Source organism: Corythoichthys intestinalis, chromosome 7 (assembly GCF_030265065.1).
Source record: "Corythoichthys intestinalis isolate RoL2023-P3 chromosome 7, ASM3026506v1, whole genome shotgun sequence".
Lineage (NCBI taxonomy): Eukaryota > Metazoa > Chordata > Actinopteri > Syngnathiformes > Syngnathidae > Corythoichthys > Corythoichthys intestinalis.
In genome coordinates this window covers 55,133,838-55,151,215 of record NC_080401.1, presented here as the reverse complement: position 1 = coordinate 55,151,215, position 17,378 = coordinate 55,133,838, and the positions used below count along the sequence as shown (strand labels likewise).

The 17,378-nt window shown below is 40.5% G+C and overlaps 1 protein-coding gene across 3 annotated transcripts in view; it reads right to left on the bottom strand.

Annotated features, from left to right (window-relative positions):
• Positions 1 to 1,656: 1,656 nt before the first annotated feature.
• The window catches only part of LOC130918916 (cyclin-dependent kinase-like 5), a 92,867-nt gene continuing 77,145 nt past the window's right edge, over positions 1,657 to 17,378 (bottom strand). Inside the window, exons 13-18 of one of the 3 annotated variants that reach the window (XM_057841157.1) lie at positions 13,490 to 13,585; positions 12,834 to 12,942; positions 7,861 to 7,972; positions 7,690 to 7,795; positions 2,379 to 2,513; positions 1,657 to 2,302 (exon numbers count right to left, since the gene is read on the bottom strand). In XM_057841157.1, coding sequence (XP_057697140.1) covers positions 1,979 to 2,302; positions 2,379 to 2,513; positions 7,690 to 7,795; positions 7,861 to 7,972; positions 12,834 to 12,942; positions 13,490 to 13,585 — 882 coding nt within the window. In that variant the 3' untranslated portion in view covers positions 1,657 to 1,978. The remainder of the gene's footprint in view (positions 2,303 to 2,378; positions 2,514 to 7,689; positions 7,796 to 7,860; positions 7,973 to 12,833; positions 12,943 to 13,489; positions 13,586 to 17,378) is intronic. The other 2 variants (XM_057841159.1, XM_057841160.1) reach the window with 2 other exon arrangements.

Genomic DNA, 17,378 nt, shown 5'->3' with positions numbered 1-17,378 from the left:
TTTAATATTTGTCCGTTTTACTCTGAAAACCCCTGTTTACAGACGTCGCGCAACCGCTTTTGTTTCAACCCAGCCATAAAAAAAGGTAAGTAATTGTATTTATTATTTAAAATTTCTGTCATTTTTAGCTTAGAGCCATTGAGGGAAAAAAAAAAAAAAAAAAAAACGACTTAAAAAAATTATTCACTGGCATATTTTAAAGTTTTAAAATTACGTCACAATGAAAAATTTGACGTCTGTAAAAAAGCACGGATATCTACCTCAGAACTATCGCTTAATTGTATTTTTTTTGTCAATGTCTCATTTTCCCCGATATCTTAGATGATAAATAATCGATCCAAACAAAGAAAAATAACATTTAAAAGGGTAACTATATGAAAAAGAAAATCTCAACTACTCCTTGGTGTCTGCGGTTTCTGCATCGCGACCCTGGTTATATCACTGTGTTTCACCCATAAGATCCCCAAAAATCCGGCTGTGGCCATTCACTGCTGTGTCTTGACACTCGGTGATACATGCTACATGGAGTTTTTGGATCGAAACAAGGTAAATATGCGATCTCGTTAAAATCGTGGCGTCTTTAATTCTGCTCTCGCGTGCTATTGCCTCCAGTTAGGGTTTTGCTGTTTAAATTTTTTTTTTTTTAAATGCCCTCCTGTTCAAAATTGTTCTTCCCCCAGAAAATTGAGATTTTAAGCTTTCCAATGATATATCACACATGCAAATAGGACATATTTGTTTATTTGTGAATGATGTATGTGGCGGAAAACACTCAGGTGACTTGAAGTTCCGCTCTGAGACCCTCAATTTGGCCAAATTTCAAAATTGTCCTTTATGCATGTGTGATACATCATTGGAAAGCTTAAAATCTCAATTTTCTGGGGCAAAAATTTTGAACAGGAAGGCATTTAAAAAAAAAAAATGTAAACAGCAAAACCCTAATTGGAGGCGAGAGCAGAAAGATGCCACGATTTTAACGAGATATCATCGCGTACTTATCTTGTTTCGATCCAAAAACTCCATGTAGCATGTAACACCGAGTGTCAAGACACAGCTGTGAATGGCCACAGCCAGACTTTTTATTTTATTTTATGGGTGAAACAGTGATATAACAAGGGTCGCGATGCAGAAATCTCAGACAGCAAGGAGTGGTTGAGATTTTCTTTTTCATATAGTTACTCTTTTAAACGTTATTTTTCAATTTTTTTTTGTTTGGATCGATTATTCATCATCTAACATATCGGGGAAAATACGACAGTAACAAAAAAAATACAATTAAGCGATAGTTATGAGGGAGATATCCGTGACTTTTTTTACAGACGCCAAATGTAATTAGTTTAAAAGTTTAAAATAGGCGAGTAAATAATTTTCTTAAAGTTGTTTTTTTTTTTTTTTAAACTAAATATTAGACATCAATGAATGATTCTAAGCTAAAAATGACAGACATTTCGAAAAATAAATATAATTACTTACCTTTTTTTTATGGCTAGGTTGAAACAAAAGCGGTTGCGCGACGTATGTAAACGGGGGTTTTCAGGGTAAAATGGACAAATTAAAAATAGTTCGGAGGCTTAGTGCGCCATAAATCTGCTATGGCAGCATATAGACATATTGTTCTATCAAACACAACAGTTCTTTTGGCTTAAAATACAGTAGTTTGTTTTCAAGAGGGGTGCAACAGCAGAAACTGCTTTTTCAGTCTTGTCTGTGTTTTCCGCCATGTACTGTTTGTCATTATGTGTACTGTATGCACACGCCTTTACAGCCGCTAAATTGATGAATGAATTCAATTTTCTTCTTTGACTATTTGTGTAACTGAAAGTACTTGTAAATCAAATAAATGTTCTCCATTGATAGTCCAAAAACAATCAAGCACTATAGCATCGAATTGAGTAAAAACATAAGAAAACATTGATTAAGCCAAAGTCAAGTTGACACTTTGTGAGTGCGTATGCGAGTTCGTGACTTCCCTTGCCCTTCACAGCGCCGTCTCTTTAAGGTCGTTGAGATTGGCCATGCGGGACCGAGAGGGGCGCCCGAAGCCGTGCCCGTTCTGCCCCCCTTTGACGGCCATCTGCTCCGGATACGGGTTGCCGGAGTGCCACCCGGGCTCCAGCGGCGGCGGGTAAGCAGACTGTCGACTCTTCATCTGCGGCGTGTTGACGCCCGGGTGGCCGCGCCCTTCCGAGAAGGCCCCTTGGGGGGCGGGGCCGGGTGGGTAGCGCATGTCGGATGCCGCCGTCTGATTGGACGTGGATGATGAGAGGTGAAGGAGTTTGCGAAGAGACTTCAGAGGTTGGCTCTGGACGGACGAAATCAAATAAGCGACAGTATTTTTCATATTAAAAGCTTCTGAAATTGTTTCGAGTCGAACGCACCGGCGAGTGCGAGTCGGCCAACTTGTCGGCCCACTCTTTGTCGCGGTCGCGTTCTCGGCTTTTGTCGCGGCTGCGGTGGCGACCGCTCTGGTGGGAGCGCGAGGATTTCTGGAGGACCGCCTCTTCGCTGGGAACCTGCCAAGCAAATGCGCATCGAGGGAAATTAAACGAGTTAAAAAAAGAAGATTTGGACTATTTGTAGATTCATAATGTCTATAAACAGGGGTGCACATAAGTGGTCCGCATGCGTGCATGCGGACTGGACGTAGACAAACGCGCTGGCCCTCAACGGCTTCCATACGCTTTTGCGTACCGATGGCTTACACGAGAAAATCACTTCTCAAAATGTCAAAGAAGCAGGACCCACTGAGTAATTATTTCCGTGTTCCCCCACCGCCGTCAAAAGACAGACAGACAGACGGCAGAGACGTCACCAGAGCTACCGAAAAAAAGGACTTTTGCTGAAAAGTGGCTGAAGGAGGTACCATGGCTAGAAGGAAATGATGCCCACACGGAAATGTGGTACAAAATTTGCCGTGAGAATCCCAATGTCGCTGATAAGAGCAGCGCATTTTATGTAGGGTCAAAGAATTTCAGCCATCCAAACTCTGAAAAGCACGAAAGAAACAGAGAGCATGTGGCAATTAAGCAAACTATCAATGTCAGACAGGACCCCACTCGCCCTATGGACAAGTGGCGGAATAAAGTTAATGAAGAACAGCGCCATGCACTGACAAATGTGTTTTTGCTCGCATTTCACAAAGCTAAACATGCACGTTCAATGAGCTCTTATGAGGAGGACATCCCACTTTTACAAAGGCTTGGAGTTAATGTGGGAGCCGCATAATGCCCTTTATTTTGAATTAGTGCTTTTATGTTTATTTCTTTACATTTCACTTCAAAGCCAGTTGATAATCAAGCATTAATTGTTAATAAAGATGTCCCGATCGATCGGCATCCGATCACATCATTTTCAAAGTATCGGAATCGGCAAAAAAATATCGGACATGTCTTTTTTTAATACATAAATATTTTTTAATTAAATCGTTTTCTAATTGTATTTAACGTTACAGACAAAATGTCTTACATTCATCCAGAGTCTTTAGTTTACGGCGGTAATTAATTTTTTTTTAATTACTCACGTCAAAATATTTAATGCAATTAACGCATGCGCTGCACGACCCACTCACGCATTGTCGCATTCAATCTGTAACGGCGCCGTTTTACCTATATATAGAGCTAACAGGGAGCGTAAAATGAGTAGAGAGAATTTTGGCAGTCTTTGGAGCCTCTTATTAATTGGCTAAAGCCTTAAAATTCCTCTCTCAACGATTAGAAATATTGTGGGAAGCAATGTGGGGAAGAACGGTAGTGGTTGATCTTTTACTTAACACCCTATGTTACTTCCCAACGCAGAGAAGATATATCAATTGGTGCCACTACGCACAGTCATGGTTGCACTTCCCATCATGCATGTGGGCAGAACAGTTGGCTACAGTATCATTTACTGAAAGCTAAAAAAATACACTAGATGGCAATATTTAGTCACAATATACATAGTCACATTTATCCTTTAAGAATTCCAAGTCTTTCTATCCGTGGATCCCTCTCACAGAAGGAATGTTAATAATGTAAATACCATCTTGAGGATTTATTGTCATAATAAACAAATACAGTGCTTATGTACAGTATGTTGAATGTATATATTCGTCCGAGTATTATACATTTTTTTCTTAATGCATTGCCAAAATGTATATGATCGGGAAAAATTATCGGGAATGATTGGAATTGAATCGGGAGCAAAAAAAAAAAGCAATCGGATCGGGAAATATCGGGATCGGCAGATACTCAAACTAAAACGATCGGGATCGGATCGGGAGCAAAAAAACATGCTCGGAACAACCCTGATTAAAACCCCTCTGTATGTTTTCGTTTGAATAAAATTTGTAAAATTTTCAATCAAAAAATAAACTAATAGCTCGCCATTGTTGACGTCGCCAAGCGGGACGTCACGTGGCCTCCCTTCAGTTCTTCCACAGTGTCTTTAACTACGTAAGGTCGTGATTGAAATACACCACAAGGTGTCAAGGGCGAGTTTTAAATTAATTTGACATCCAGCCAAGTTTTTCTAGTGTGTTTTGCCCCTCGACTGACGCCGTACTTTCCGGGTTCATTGTACGTTACGTTCATTTCAGTTTTGACTTCACAACATATGAAACCTTTGATAGTTTGTATATTGTGACTAAATTTTGCCATCTAGTGTATTTGTTGAGCTAAACAAAATGTTTGAATAGAGTTTGACCAAAGTTTTATGTGTCTTTTGCATAGCCATTTTGATTGGGAATGTCAGCTTTTTCTTTTTGTGAACATAATTTTTTTTTTTTTGAGAGATAGGAATATTATTGTTGTGCTTTCAGTATATGATACTGTAGCGACTTAACTGTTCCGCCCAAATGCATGATGGGTAGTTGGGCAACCATGACTGTCAGTGGTGGCTGCAAATGGTATATGTTCTGCGTTGTGTTCATTTAAACGTGTTAAGAAAAAGATGATTACCTGTCATTCTTCCCCACGTTGCTCACCACTGTAGATATGATTGATGTGAAAGAGTGGCCAATGTACAAAAAACGGCGCCGTTATAGTGTGTTTGCAGCAATGCATGAGTGGGTCATTCCACGCATGCATTAAATGCGTTAAATATTTTAACGTGATTAATTGAAAAGATTAATTACAGCCAGTTAAATAAATTTGGCAGCCCTAATTTATCTAGTATAAATCCATTAGTTTGATGAGTTTGACAGCACTGTTCTAGCAGCTTCCAGCTCTGAAGAAGTGTTTTGTGTGCATGTGTCACAATGGCAGTAAATGAGAAGCTAAAAATACGCTGGGCTGCTTCCTGCTGGCCAGATTGCCTTTATTTGCCTCCTTGCTCAAAATTGACAACAAAGCAGCAGCCAAGAATGAAAAAGGGACCCTCAAAGCTACCTTTACACAAATGCTCATCAACGCTAGTCTGACACAATGAATGGTTTAGCAAATAAACCGACATACAGTATATCAAATAAAAAGTTCATATCCATTGACTTATTCAGTTTCATTTTTATTTCTTTACAATTTTCTAATAGAAAAAAAGAGAAAGAATAGGTATATTATATCAATATAATCATTAATATTTAACATAATTTCATTAGGTTTTTATTTTAATAAGAGAATTACCGTAATTTTCGGGCTATGAGGCGCACCAGACCATAAGCCGCCACCCACCAAATTTGGTATGAAAACAGTATTAGTTCAAAGATAAGCCGCACTGGACAATAAGCTGCAGCAGTCCTCACTGTATTATGGGATATTTACACCAAAAGATTAACGGTTAACACTTTATTTGACAGCTGCATCATAATACTAATGAACCACTATTCATTGCTTCATGAAGCTTCATTTGGACATCACTGCTCCCTTGGGGAAGACAGTCAACCTTGGCTGCCACCTGCTGTCAATACTGTTGTCGTCCAACATGCCTAATAGCATGCATTGCAGTGCTACAGATAAATAACAACCAAAATTCATGTTCCGTGTTAATTATTTCTTCAGTTACTGTTCCAGTCAATGTTCCCTCTAATCTTTCATGTGTTTGAGCAGACGCACAAGCTCCCTGAGCAAATCGCAGATCACGGTGAGCAACATCAGATGTGCACCCTTACCCAAAAGAACAATTGGCCAACTTGCAAAACAAAAGTCTGCTAGCTTAAATGCTATAAAATGCTAAATTAACACATATTCCCACAAAAAAACATCTCAATGTACCTATAAATTGAATTACGAATGCATAAAAAAACATTAGCTCAAACCAAAACTTACCTTATGTTGGTCTTAACAGGGAGCAGCTGGATTCAACCATGTTAAATGAGTTATGTCAATTGCACTGTTCTCACTAGAGGGCTGTGTATCCTCCAAATCAATAAAACTAAATGCAAACACTTTCAAGACAAACCATTACAATGCCGCTCTTATTAAACGACTACTTGAAGCAGCAAAATTTGATTCGAAGCTTTTTCCTAATCGAATTAAGCGAACGAATCAATTAATTGTTGCAGCACTAGTTTATAGTTGAGTGCCACGTCAAATTTTGTCGTTTCACAATGTTCATTTCATTGTCGACAATGACAATAAAGACCATTCTATTCTATTCTATAGTAAAATGTAGGGTTGTTCCGATCATGTTTTTTGCTCCCGATCCGATCGTTTTAGTTTGAGTATCTGCCGATCCCGATATTTCCCGATCCGATTGTTTTGTTTTTGCTCCCGATTCAATTCCAATCATTCCCGATAATTTTTCCCGGTCATATATATTTTGGCAAAGCATTAAGAATAAAAATGAACAAAACTCGGACGCATATATACATTCAACATACAGTACATAAGTACTGTATTTGTTTATTATGACAATAAATCCTCAAGATAGCATTTACATTATTAACATTCTTTCTGTGAGAGGGATCCACGGATAGAAAGACTTTGTATATTGTGACTAAATATTGCCATCTAGTGTATTTGTTGAGCTTTCAGTAAATCATACTGTAGCCATTTAACTGTTCTGCCCGAATGCATGATGGAAAGTGCAACCATGACTGTGCGTAGTGGTACAAATTGATATATCTTCTCTGCGTTGGGAAGTAACATAGGGTGTTAAGGAAAAGATCAACCACTACCGTTCTTCCCCACATTGCTTCCCACGATATTTCTAATTGTTGAGAGAGGGATTTTAAGGCTTTAGCCAATTAAAAAGAGGCTCCAAAGACTGCCAAAATTCTCTCTACTCATTTTACGCTGCCTGTTAGCTCTATATATAGGTAAAACGGCGCCATTATAGATTGAACGCGACAATGCGTGAGTGGGTCGTGCATCGCATGCGATAATTGCATTAAATATTTTAACGTAATTCATTTTTTAAAAATTAATTACCGCCATTTACGCGATAAATTTGATAGCCCTACTTTAAGCCAAAACTAAAGACTCTGGATGAATGTAAGACATTTTGTCTGTAACGTTAAATACAATTAGAAAACAATTTAATTAAAATATATATATATTCAAAAACGGCATGTCCGATATTTTTTTGCCGACTCCGATACTTTGAAAATGACGTGATCGGACCCGATCGATCGGGATGCGATCACGTCATCTAGTCATATCTTACATCTTTAGTAAAATGTAAAGCCCAGGATAAAAAAATATAGTGGATCAGTTCAAAAGCAACTTGATATCCACGAAGCGCGTGCAGATTTTCTGTCGTTGCGAGTCACCCACTCACCATTTGAGGCTTTTTCTTCTTCTTCTTTATTGCTCTGAAGAACCCCTGCTTCTCTTTCTCCTTGGACGGCTCAGCCGTGTTCAGCACCACCGTGTCCGGGCCCGTCCTCGGAGAGCGAGACGACGCTTTAGAGCGGATGCGATGGCGAAGACGCGGGCGGGGTTCGCTTACCAGGGATCGAAGGCAGGCTGGCGTTTGGAGTGGTTGGCGTCGCCCGTCATGCCCGAGCTTCGACCTTGAGAGCGGCCGTCGTGGAAGGAGTTGTCTGGCCGAGGAGAAGGGACTGTTCAACAAACAGCACAGCAGTGTCGATTTCGTTAACGATGACGATAACGAAAATATTTCGTTGACCAACATTTTTTTAATGACGAAAAACTGAAAACGTGTCTTGGATAACTTTAAAATGCGGCATAGTTTCTGTCATATGATCACAATGCGTTACATTTGCTGTTTGTACGAGTAGTTACCGTAATTTTCGGACTATAAGCCTCCCCACACCAAATTTGACACGAAAACGGCTTTTGTTCATAAATAAGATGGTCTGGACTATAAACTGAAGCTGTCTTCATTGTACTATGGGATATTTACACCAAAAGATATTAACTGGTAACACTTTATTTGGCAGTGGCATTATAAGACTGTCATAAGACCAAATGAACTACTATGAAGCTTTGAATCAAATCGCTACAAAGCTTCATTTCTTCAAGAAGCTTCATTTGGCCGTCACTGCTCCCCTGGGGAAGACAGTCAACCTCTGCTTCTACCTGCTGTCAACACTGTTGTTGTCCAATATGCCTCCTAGCATGCATTGCAGTGCTACAGATGTATAACAATCAAATTTCATGTTCTGTGCTAATTACTTCTTCAGTTACTCTTCCAATTGTTTCATTAATCGCTAGTGCTGGGATTCTGTAACACTTTATTTGACAGTGGCGCCATAAAACTGTCGTAAGACCGTCATAATTATGATATGACACTGCCATGAGCATTAAAGAATGCTTATGACAGATGTCATTTTGTGTCATCCGGAGTGTTATCTCACTTTTGAATAGATGTAAAAGCTTGTCAGGAAACGGGCAGGCAGGTGGTGTGTGGACCCAAATGCAGGGAAAGGAGGCGAGGCAGATTGACGGTGCGAAAATGATTTAATTATGGCAAGCAAAAATCAAAGTAGCAGCAAATAATGACGAGATCCCCAAAAACACAGAGGCAAACAAAACTCAGGTTACTAACAAAAGGCTGGGTATCAAAAACTTACTGAGGGGAACACGAGGGCTTGGAGAAAACTGGCGAGAACAGATTCGGACGTGCACATGGACATTGACAATGACGCAACAAGTAGTGAAAAGAAACTAGGAGCTTATATACACACACAGACAAGGGGTAACGACACAACAAGTCACAGGTGAGCACAGGAGGATGCAGATTGGAGGCTACACTAGGAGGAGGCAGAACAGGTGAAATCAATGGGCAATCACAGGGACAAGTCACATTAGGAGAAAACCAACACAAAACCTAACAGAGCTGGACATAAATGGAGCTAGTGACATAATTTGCCGGATGATACTTAATGATACCTGTCGTACGCATTCATTAATGTTAATGATGGTGTCATGTCACAATTATGACAGTCTTATGCCGTGTTGTTAATCTTACGTTAAAAAATTAATTACAGTTACTAATTCTCCCAAAAAGTAATTGCGTTAGTAACTCAGTTAACTGAATGTAAAAGTAATTAGTTACTTGGCAAAGTAACTGGTGATAATTTTCTTTTTTTTTTCTCAAAAGAAAACAGGTCACACAATGCGAAGTTTAAAGGGTTTTTGGGACAATTGGCCCTAGCCCAATTCTTTACCCTAAACTTAACTAGACACTGGGGTATTGTGGATATTGCGATAACTAGATAGTAACCTTTGCTATGTGTGGAAGTCTTTTAATGTTCTGAATCAACCGTTAAAGTGCATGTGACAAAAAAAGCATGTTTATTTCATAATACACGCGGAATTTTATGCTCCTGAATGATATGGACCGCTTGGATGTGTGTGGAAGCGATCGCTATATTTATTTAGTTTTTTGAATCCCGCGCCATGAAAATGAGTGACTTCCGCCTTCGGTCTTGCATTGAGGAGGAGGGCGCTGTGACGTGTACGGTTGAAGGCTTTCCAGCCGTACTGTTGTGTATGAGGACTAAGGATTCAGCTGATTTTGCGGATTAATACGTTTATTTTTCATATCACGCCAGCCAAACGGCTGCAGAAAAATCTTGCTGTATGAGGGACAGGCGTGTGCCCCTTTTTGGAGTTTCAAAAGGTTCCCATTCACCGTGGATATTGGCCAAAACAAGCCCGACTACTGTGGGACCATTGGACTTACGAGGAAGTGAGTAAACATCTTGTTTTGTACTATGTCAAATACGAATACAACGATTACAAAGTAAACACTACAAACTTTCTTTAAATAAAAGACTACTTACGTTTGATCATTGATAGGCATGTAAAAAGCTCTGCTCATGCACATTAGCTGCACAACAACTGCAGCCGCCCTCCTCCGGGGAACGAGCTGTAAATTGCTCTCCGCCGAGCGGTTTGCCGGTCCGCGAAGACAATCGACAACCCAGTCGTCATGTCAAATAATCCGGGCTAGTTATGTGTGATTTTCTGCTTCGGAGACTTTGAAACATCACTCGGTTCAGGTTAGCATTTCGGCTAGCTGTCACGCCTCTTGGTTTGTTTACATTCTCCGAAGCCGGAGAAGGGAAATGACATATGTCCGATTTAGGTGTCATAAAATATCGTTCGGGAAGTGGGACAGTAAAGGTGAAGTCGACAGTTTTGACCATTATGGAGTAATTTTGCCATGTCGTCCTGAATAAGTGCATTTTTATGATTCCATATTCCATTTAGCACAAGACTGTTATTTGTCATGACCATGCCATTTATTTAGCAATTGGGGAAAATACTTAGATAAAAAGAATATCCTGTAAAAATATTGAAGTAAAGAGACAGAAACAATGACATTTTGCAGCTCTCTTCGTCGCGTTTTCCTCGTTGTGAATACTTCCCCCTCGACGGGCTGACTGGTCTTTCTCAAGCCATTTATTTAGCTATTGTGGAAAAATACTTGGATAAAAAGAATATCCTGTAAAAATATTGGAGTAGAGAGACTGAAACAATGACATTTTGGGGCTCTCTTCGTCGCGTTTTCCTCGTTCTGAATAATTCCCCCTTAATGGGCTGAATAGTAAAACCGATGAGCCCAGTCTCCCGCTGACGTCATCCACCTGTTGGGGACACTCGAACCCTATAACGGTAGGCGTGGCTAACCGGCAGATTAAAAGACTAATTTCTCGTCATCTGCGCTTTGCTAAATTGTTGTATATAGTCGAATCGTCTCAAAATATGATTTTAATTCACATAATAATGCTATTTAAGACTTTTTTTCTCCTGTCGTATGCTCTTTAAAGTTGTTAAAGTTGCTCCCGTTATTGCATTAGTTCCCTTCTGTCTACTTTCGACATGTGTAAAAAAGTTTAAAACTGTTTCATCATTTAAAGATAGATTTAAGTCAAGATTTTGCCGATTTAGGAGCATTTTAGATAAAAGGTTACTTAGGTTCGCTAGGAAGGTTCTCTACAACAGAGCTTTCCTAAAAGGTCTACTGCTTTAAGATGGTGGCTGTTTACTAATGCATCTAGTTCTTTAGATATGTTTTTAATGCCACTGTGTCTGTCATTTGCATCTAGTTCTGTATATATGTGATATCTACCGAAGCATCATGTGGACGTAGTTTGTCGGCTATCGGCTACAGTAAGGTATTATTGGAGCCACCTAGCATCGCGTTTGCAACGGCGTCCCCACTCCTGCTCTGCTCTCTCGTCTCCGTCTCTCTCCGACTTTTCTCGCATCAAACAACATAGTAACGTATAGTAACGCACGCCTTTCCCGCCTGAGTAACGGTAACGGCGTTGCCAAGATGAGAAAAGTAATTAATTAGATTACTCACGACTGAAAAAAATAACGCCATTAGTAACGCCGTTATATTCTAACACCGTTATTAACAACACTGGTCTGATGATGCCGTTGTCAAATAAAGTGTTACCTATTAACACCAATAAATCAACAAATAAGCTGCACTGGACTATAAACCGCGGGTTTCAAAATGAAGGAAAAAATTAGAAGCTTATGGTTCGAAAATTACGGTAGTCAGCCTGGATCCCAGTTATTTGGTTGTGTTACTCATGTGAAGTCCTGCCCCCCGCCATCACCGGCTGAATAACAATGGCAGCAACGGGGCTTGATGGCATTGTTGTTTTTGTCGAAAATATTTTGTCGACAAAGAATTGTCGTCATGACAATACCGAGCTACAAACGTATCTTGGGAGACTAAAACATTATGATACAAATGCCAATTTTCGTCTGACGAGACGTCAACAAGACGAAAATGTAAAGGTTTCTGTCATTTGTTTACAATAGGTGACCTTTTCTTATTGGACGTGTAGTACGTCAGCCTGCATTGTAGCATTGTTTGGGTCGTGTCAGTTATATGACATACGCTGTGCTACTCCCTTCCATCATCCTCACTGGTGTTTAGGATGTGCTTCAAGCTAGGCTGCGCTCCAGGCTTGCTTGTTTTGAAACAAACGGTAAGATTTTTTGTGTCATCTTGGCAACAGAGAATATGCAATATTGCTTTAGCCTTTAAAGGTCTGTGCTGAGTGATCATCACGCACTAAATGTAACTCGTAATGTTAGCATAGCATTCGTATTAGCATACAAACAGTCCGCGTCGTGCAAGTGGATATAATTAACTGTAGGAGTGTGTATCTCTGGGTAGATCGCATTTCAATTTGATTTGCGATACAATGCTCATGATAACGATTATCACTTTATTCATTTATTTTTAGACTAAAACGTCTTAATTTTGCTGACGAAAACATTTTCAGGGATTCGTCGACGAAAACTAGATGAAGACGGACACATTTTGAAATGATTAAACTATGACTAAGGCTGATAAGTATTTTCATCCAAAAGACTAAGACGAAAATTAAAGGAGCTGCCAAGAACAACAATGAACCACAGAAACCAAAGCTTATATTATAGCCACCAGACGACACAAAAATCCATTATAACGTCGAATCTCCGTACCTCTGTAGAAGCTTCCGACCTTTCGGGGCATGGACTCGCTGTAGATGTTGCGGTTCTCTTTGGAGGAGGCGCCGCCGTCGTCAGCCTGAGGTTCGTGATACAACCCCACCTGAGTGACAAATGCTTATAAGTTCTCAGAGTAATAGTGTTACATAGTATCGGTACCTACAGTGGGAAAACCCATTGGCAGTGTATCAAATACTTGTTCTCCCCACTGTATACGTTACGGCACTAAAATGGCGTCATTGATGTCAGGAGGTACACAGAAATAACGTGCTGAAGCTGTGCAATATGTAGTTTTCGAGAGTTGGTTTCAAACCGCCGGTCATCCTACCCAAGATGGCCGTCGTAAAAAGGAGCACTTGGCTTATTCTTAGCAAGACTAGACTAGACATCTTAGACTTAGCATGATTGTAAATGTCCGATCATGTGGCATGCAATCTTTCTTTTACTGTGAATTTCAATGACTTCATCACCAGGTCATTCATTCGCTGCCAGCCATCCCACTTCAAATTGATTGGACATCTAGCGCTGTCAAAAGCAACCAAATAAGTTAAAAACCGTACATGTGGACAATTCGAACAAGGCTAAAACCGTCATATCAGCGTAGTAGCAAAGCAAGCACATCATGAGAAGCAGGAACTGGATAGTAGGACCTCGCTTTTTTGCCTCTGCATGTGAAAGTTGTCCCTGGTGGATTCCCTGATCGGGGCTCTGCTGTGGGGTGTCGCCTCAGTGGGGGTTTGATCGCTCTGGACACAACACACACAATGGCTGCTTGTCAAGAGCTAAAGCGCATGCAACACAACGTAAAGCCACACAACGAAAAGCAACAGCCTGCAGAAGCATGTCTAGCACTGAGCTATTGTCAACAATAGCAGCGAAAAAGTTGGAAAAAATGACGATCGGGCCAAAAAAAAATTGATATTCCAAACATGTATTTTTAAATTCATTCATACACTGTTATTTCGATTCCTGCAAAACAAACAAAATTAACATTTTTAATGTATGTTTTTAGGAGATGTGGGCCTTTAACACTGGAAGTCCCGTTGCTTTTTTTTTTTGGCAATAAAGAAGGACCAGATAGGCGTCAAATGACCCTGATATCAAACTGACTACTTAGTAGCTGTGTCAAACAATAGACCACTCAAACAAGCAATCCAGTAGACAACCCCCCTACACACTCCAGTGGAGTCGCTGCCTAGGTGTGAAGACGGGGTTTCACTCTGGATGGCTGCAATTAGCATCTTGAATATAAGAGAGAGGGGTGGACTTCTTGGTGGGTCTTGCAAAAGAATTGGCTCACTCTCATGCGGGCGCAAAGTACTGGTGCACGACAATTATTGGTCCGATAATAGGAATTATGACGTCATCCCGATAAATCCAATAACATTTATAATAGGACCGATAATATGTACTGTTCTGGCTTTGCAGTTTACACAATAGTATGGAAAATCAGTTGACCATTTGCGGGGCATTGCTCCCACCTGCTGGTCAGAATAATTCAATACCTATTTTTTGTTACAGTAGTTTGGTTCAATCACTTACACATTGCGGTGTCTAGCGGTAGCATTGACAGTCGTGAATGCTTTGTTATGTTTCCGCCTCGGAAATATATGTAAGTATTTTATGTTTAATATTACATATGGATGTGTAAAATATGTTTACTTCTGTGGTAAAGGGTCATATGTGCAGAACTTCATAAGTTGTGTAATAGAAGCCAGCCAGTGCTTTAGTAGCTCAAGCTAGTGTGCTATGCTATACATATAATAGTTGTGTATATAAGCGTATTGTGCAGTTTGTTGCATATGGGTATTGAATGTGTATTTTTCTGTTGTACTTTCACAATATTAAGACGAGTGTCTTCCCATAAAAGCAAGAAAAGACCAAGCCTTGTGGTTTATGGAAGTGCATTTATTCTTAGCTGACTGTCGGGCAGTGCAGAAGTGAAACGCACTGTTTTGTTCATATCCTTATGAAAAATCTGACGAGATCAAAGGCAAATCTATATTGAACCCACCACTATTTTTTTAAAACTCCAGGTGTTAAAAAACTCAGGTTATACATTTAAAGAATTATATATTTATTATCGGTTATTGATATCAGTATCGGCTTGAGGAGCAGGAAGTTATCGGTTTCAAAACATGGATATCGTGCACCCCTAGCGCAAAGAACCAACAACCTCCAACACCTAGCCTCGGGAAAAGGGCGTGTCAAAGTGTCACTTATCACCACATAAAAATTGTTTTTTTGTTGTTTTTTTTTTAGACTGTCCCTTGTACATAGGCAAACTGCAGCTTTTGGAATATGTAAAAAGGTTGTCCGCCCGTTTGCCTGCCTGAGCGGTCCACTGTCCGACAAAGCCAAGGCAGCCCTGCCCTGCAAACACTCAGATGCTAATTGGAGCAATCCAACCCTGTGATTTTGTGAGTGTGAATAAGAATGACTAATGAAGACCTCAATGCTCACAAAAGATATGCTGATTAGGGTCAGATGACCCTTCTCTGGATGTAAAAGGGATTTGTATCAACTGATCCACCCTTGATAGTTCTAGTGTTTTAAGGGGCACGGCCTCACAAGTGACTTCTTGTAACTGAAATCTCGGACATTCATATATTTATAATTTGAAAGCTGTTCTATTTTCAAATACCGTATTTTTCGGACTATAGATTGCTCCGATGTATAGGTAGCACGAGATATGGAGACACTGGCCTTTACGTTCACAGGCTGCTCTCGAGTCCCATAAACCAACACTCCCCAACTAGTGTACCCCAACCACTGGTCAGGTCCTCAAACATCTTAGCACCGGTCCAAGAGAAATAATATTTCTGGTTTAAATCATGTGTGCACTACCGACACTGAAGTGTAGAGATCAGGATCCAACGGTGCACCGCACCTCAGCTCCAGCCCAATCACATCGTAAATATAACCCGCCCATTTTGAGGGGAACCTGCCCAATCGGTCAACACTGCTGCAGCTAAGCACTCACTGCGTATGCGCTCCTCATACAAAAAATATGGCGGCACACTGTGAGTATGTTTAAGAAATTAGTTTCTTTTCGTAGTAGTGCCAACGTGCGTTAAACAGACTCTCGGGAGACATCGGAAAACTGTGTGGAACACCAGTGGTGCCTCAAGTGCACTGGGCATAAAGACCTATTTACAGTGCCTTGCAAAAGTATTCGGCCCCTTGAACCTTGCAACCTTTCGCCACATTTCAGGCTTCAAACATAAAGATATAAAATTTTAATTTTTTGTCAAGAATCAACAACAAGTGGGACACAATCGTGAAGTGGAACAAAATTTATTGGATAATTTAAACTTTTTTAACAAATAAAAAACTGAAAAGTGGGGCGTGCAATATTATTCGGCCCCCTTGCGTTAATACTTTGTAGCGCCACCTTTTGCTCCAATTACAGCTGCAAGTCGCTTGGGGTATGTTTCTATCAGTTTTGCACATCGAGAGACTGACATTCTTGCCCATTCTTCCTTGCAAAACAGCTCGAGCTCAGTGAGGTTGGATGGAGAGTGTTTGTGAACAGCAGTCTTCAGCTCTTTCCACAGATTCTCGATTGGATTCAGGTCTGGACTTTGACTTGGCCATTCTAACACCTGGATATGTTTATTTTTTAACCATTCCATTGTAGATTTGGCTTTATGTTTTGGATCATTGTCCTGTTGGAAGATAAATCTCCGTCCCAGTCTCAGGTCTTGTGCAGATACCAACAGGTTTTCTTCCAGAATGTTCCTGTATTTGGCTGCATCCATCTTCCCATCAATTTTAACCATCTTCCCTGTCCCTGCTGAAGAAAAGCAGGCCCAAACCATGATGCTGCCACCACCATGTTTGACAGTGGGGATGGTGTGTTCAGGGTGATGAGCTGTGTTGCTTTTACGCCAAACATATCGTTTTGCATTGTGGCCAAAAAGTTCAATTTTGGTTTCATCTGACCAGAGCACCTTCTTCCACATGTTTGGTGTGTCTCCCAGGTGGCTTGTGGCAAACTTTAAACAAGACTTTTTATGGATATCTTTGAGAAATGGCTTTCTTCTTGCCACTCTTCCATAAAGGCCAGATTTGTGCAGTGTACGACTGATTGTTGTCCTATGGACAGACTCTCCCACCTCAGCTGTAGATCTCTGCAGTTCATCCAGAGTGATCATGGGCCTCTTGGCTGCATCTCTGATCAGTTTTCTCCTTGTTTGAGAAGAAAGTTTGGAAGGACGGCCGGGTCTTGGTAGATTTGCATTGGTCTGATGCTCCTTCCATTTCAATATGATGGCTTGCACAGTGCTCCTTGAGATGTTTAAAGCTTGGGAAATCTTTTTGTATCCAAATCCGGCTTTAAACTTCTCCACAACAGTATCTCGGACCTGCCTGGTGTGTTCCTTGGTTTTCATAATGCTCTCTGCACTTTAAACAGAACCCTGAGACTATCACAGAGCAGGTGCATTTATACGGAGACTTGATTACACACAGGTGGATTCTATTTATCATCATCGGTCATTTAGGACAACATTGGATCATTCAGAGACCCTCACTGAA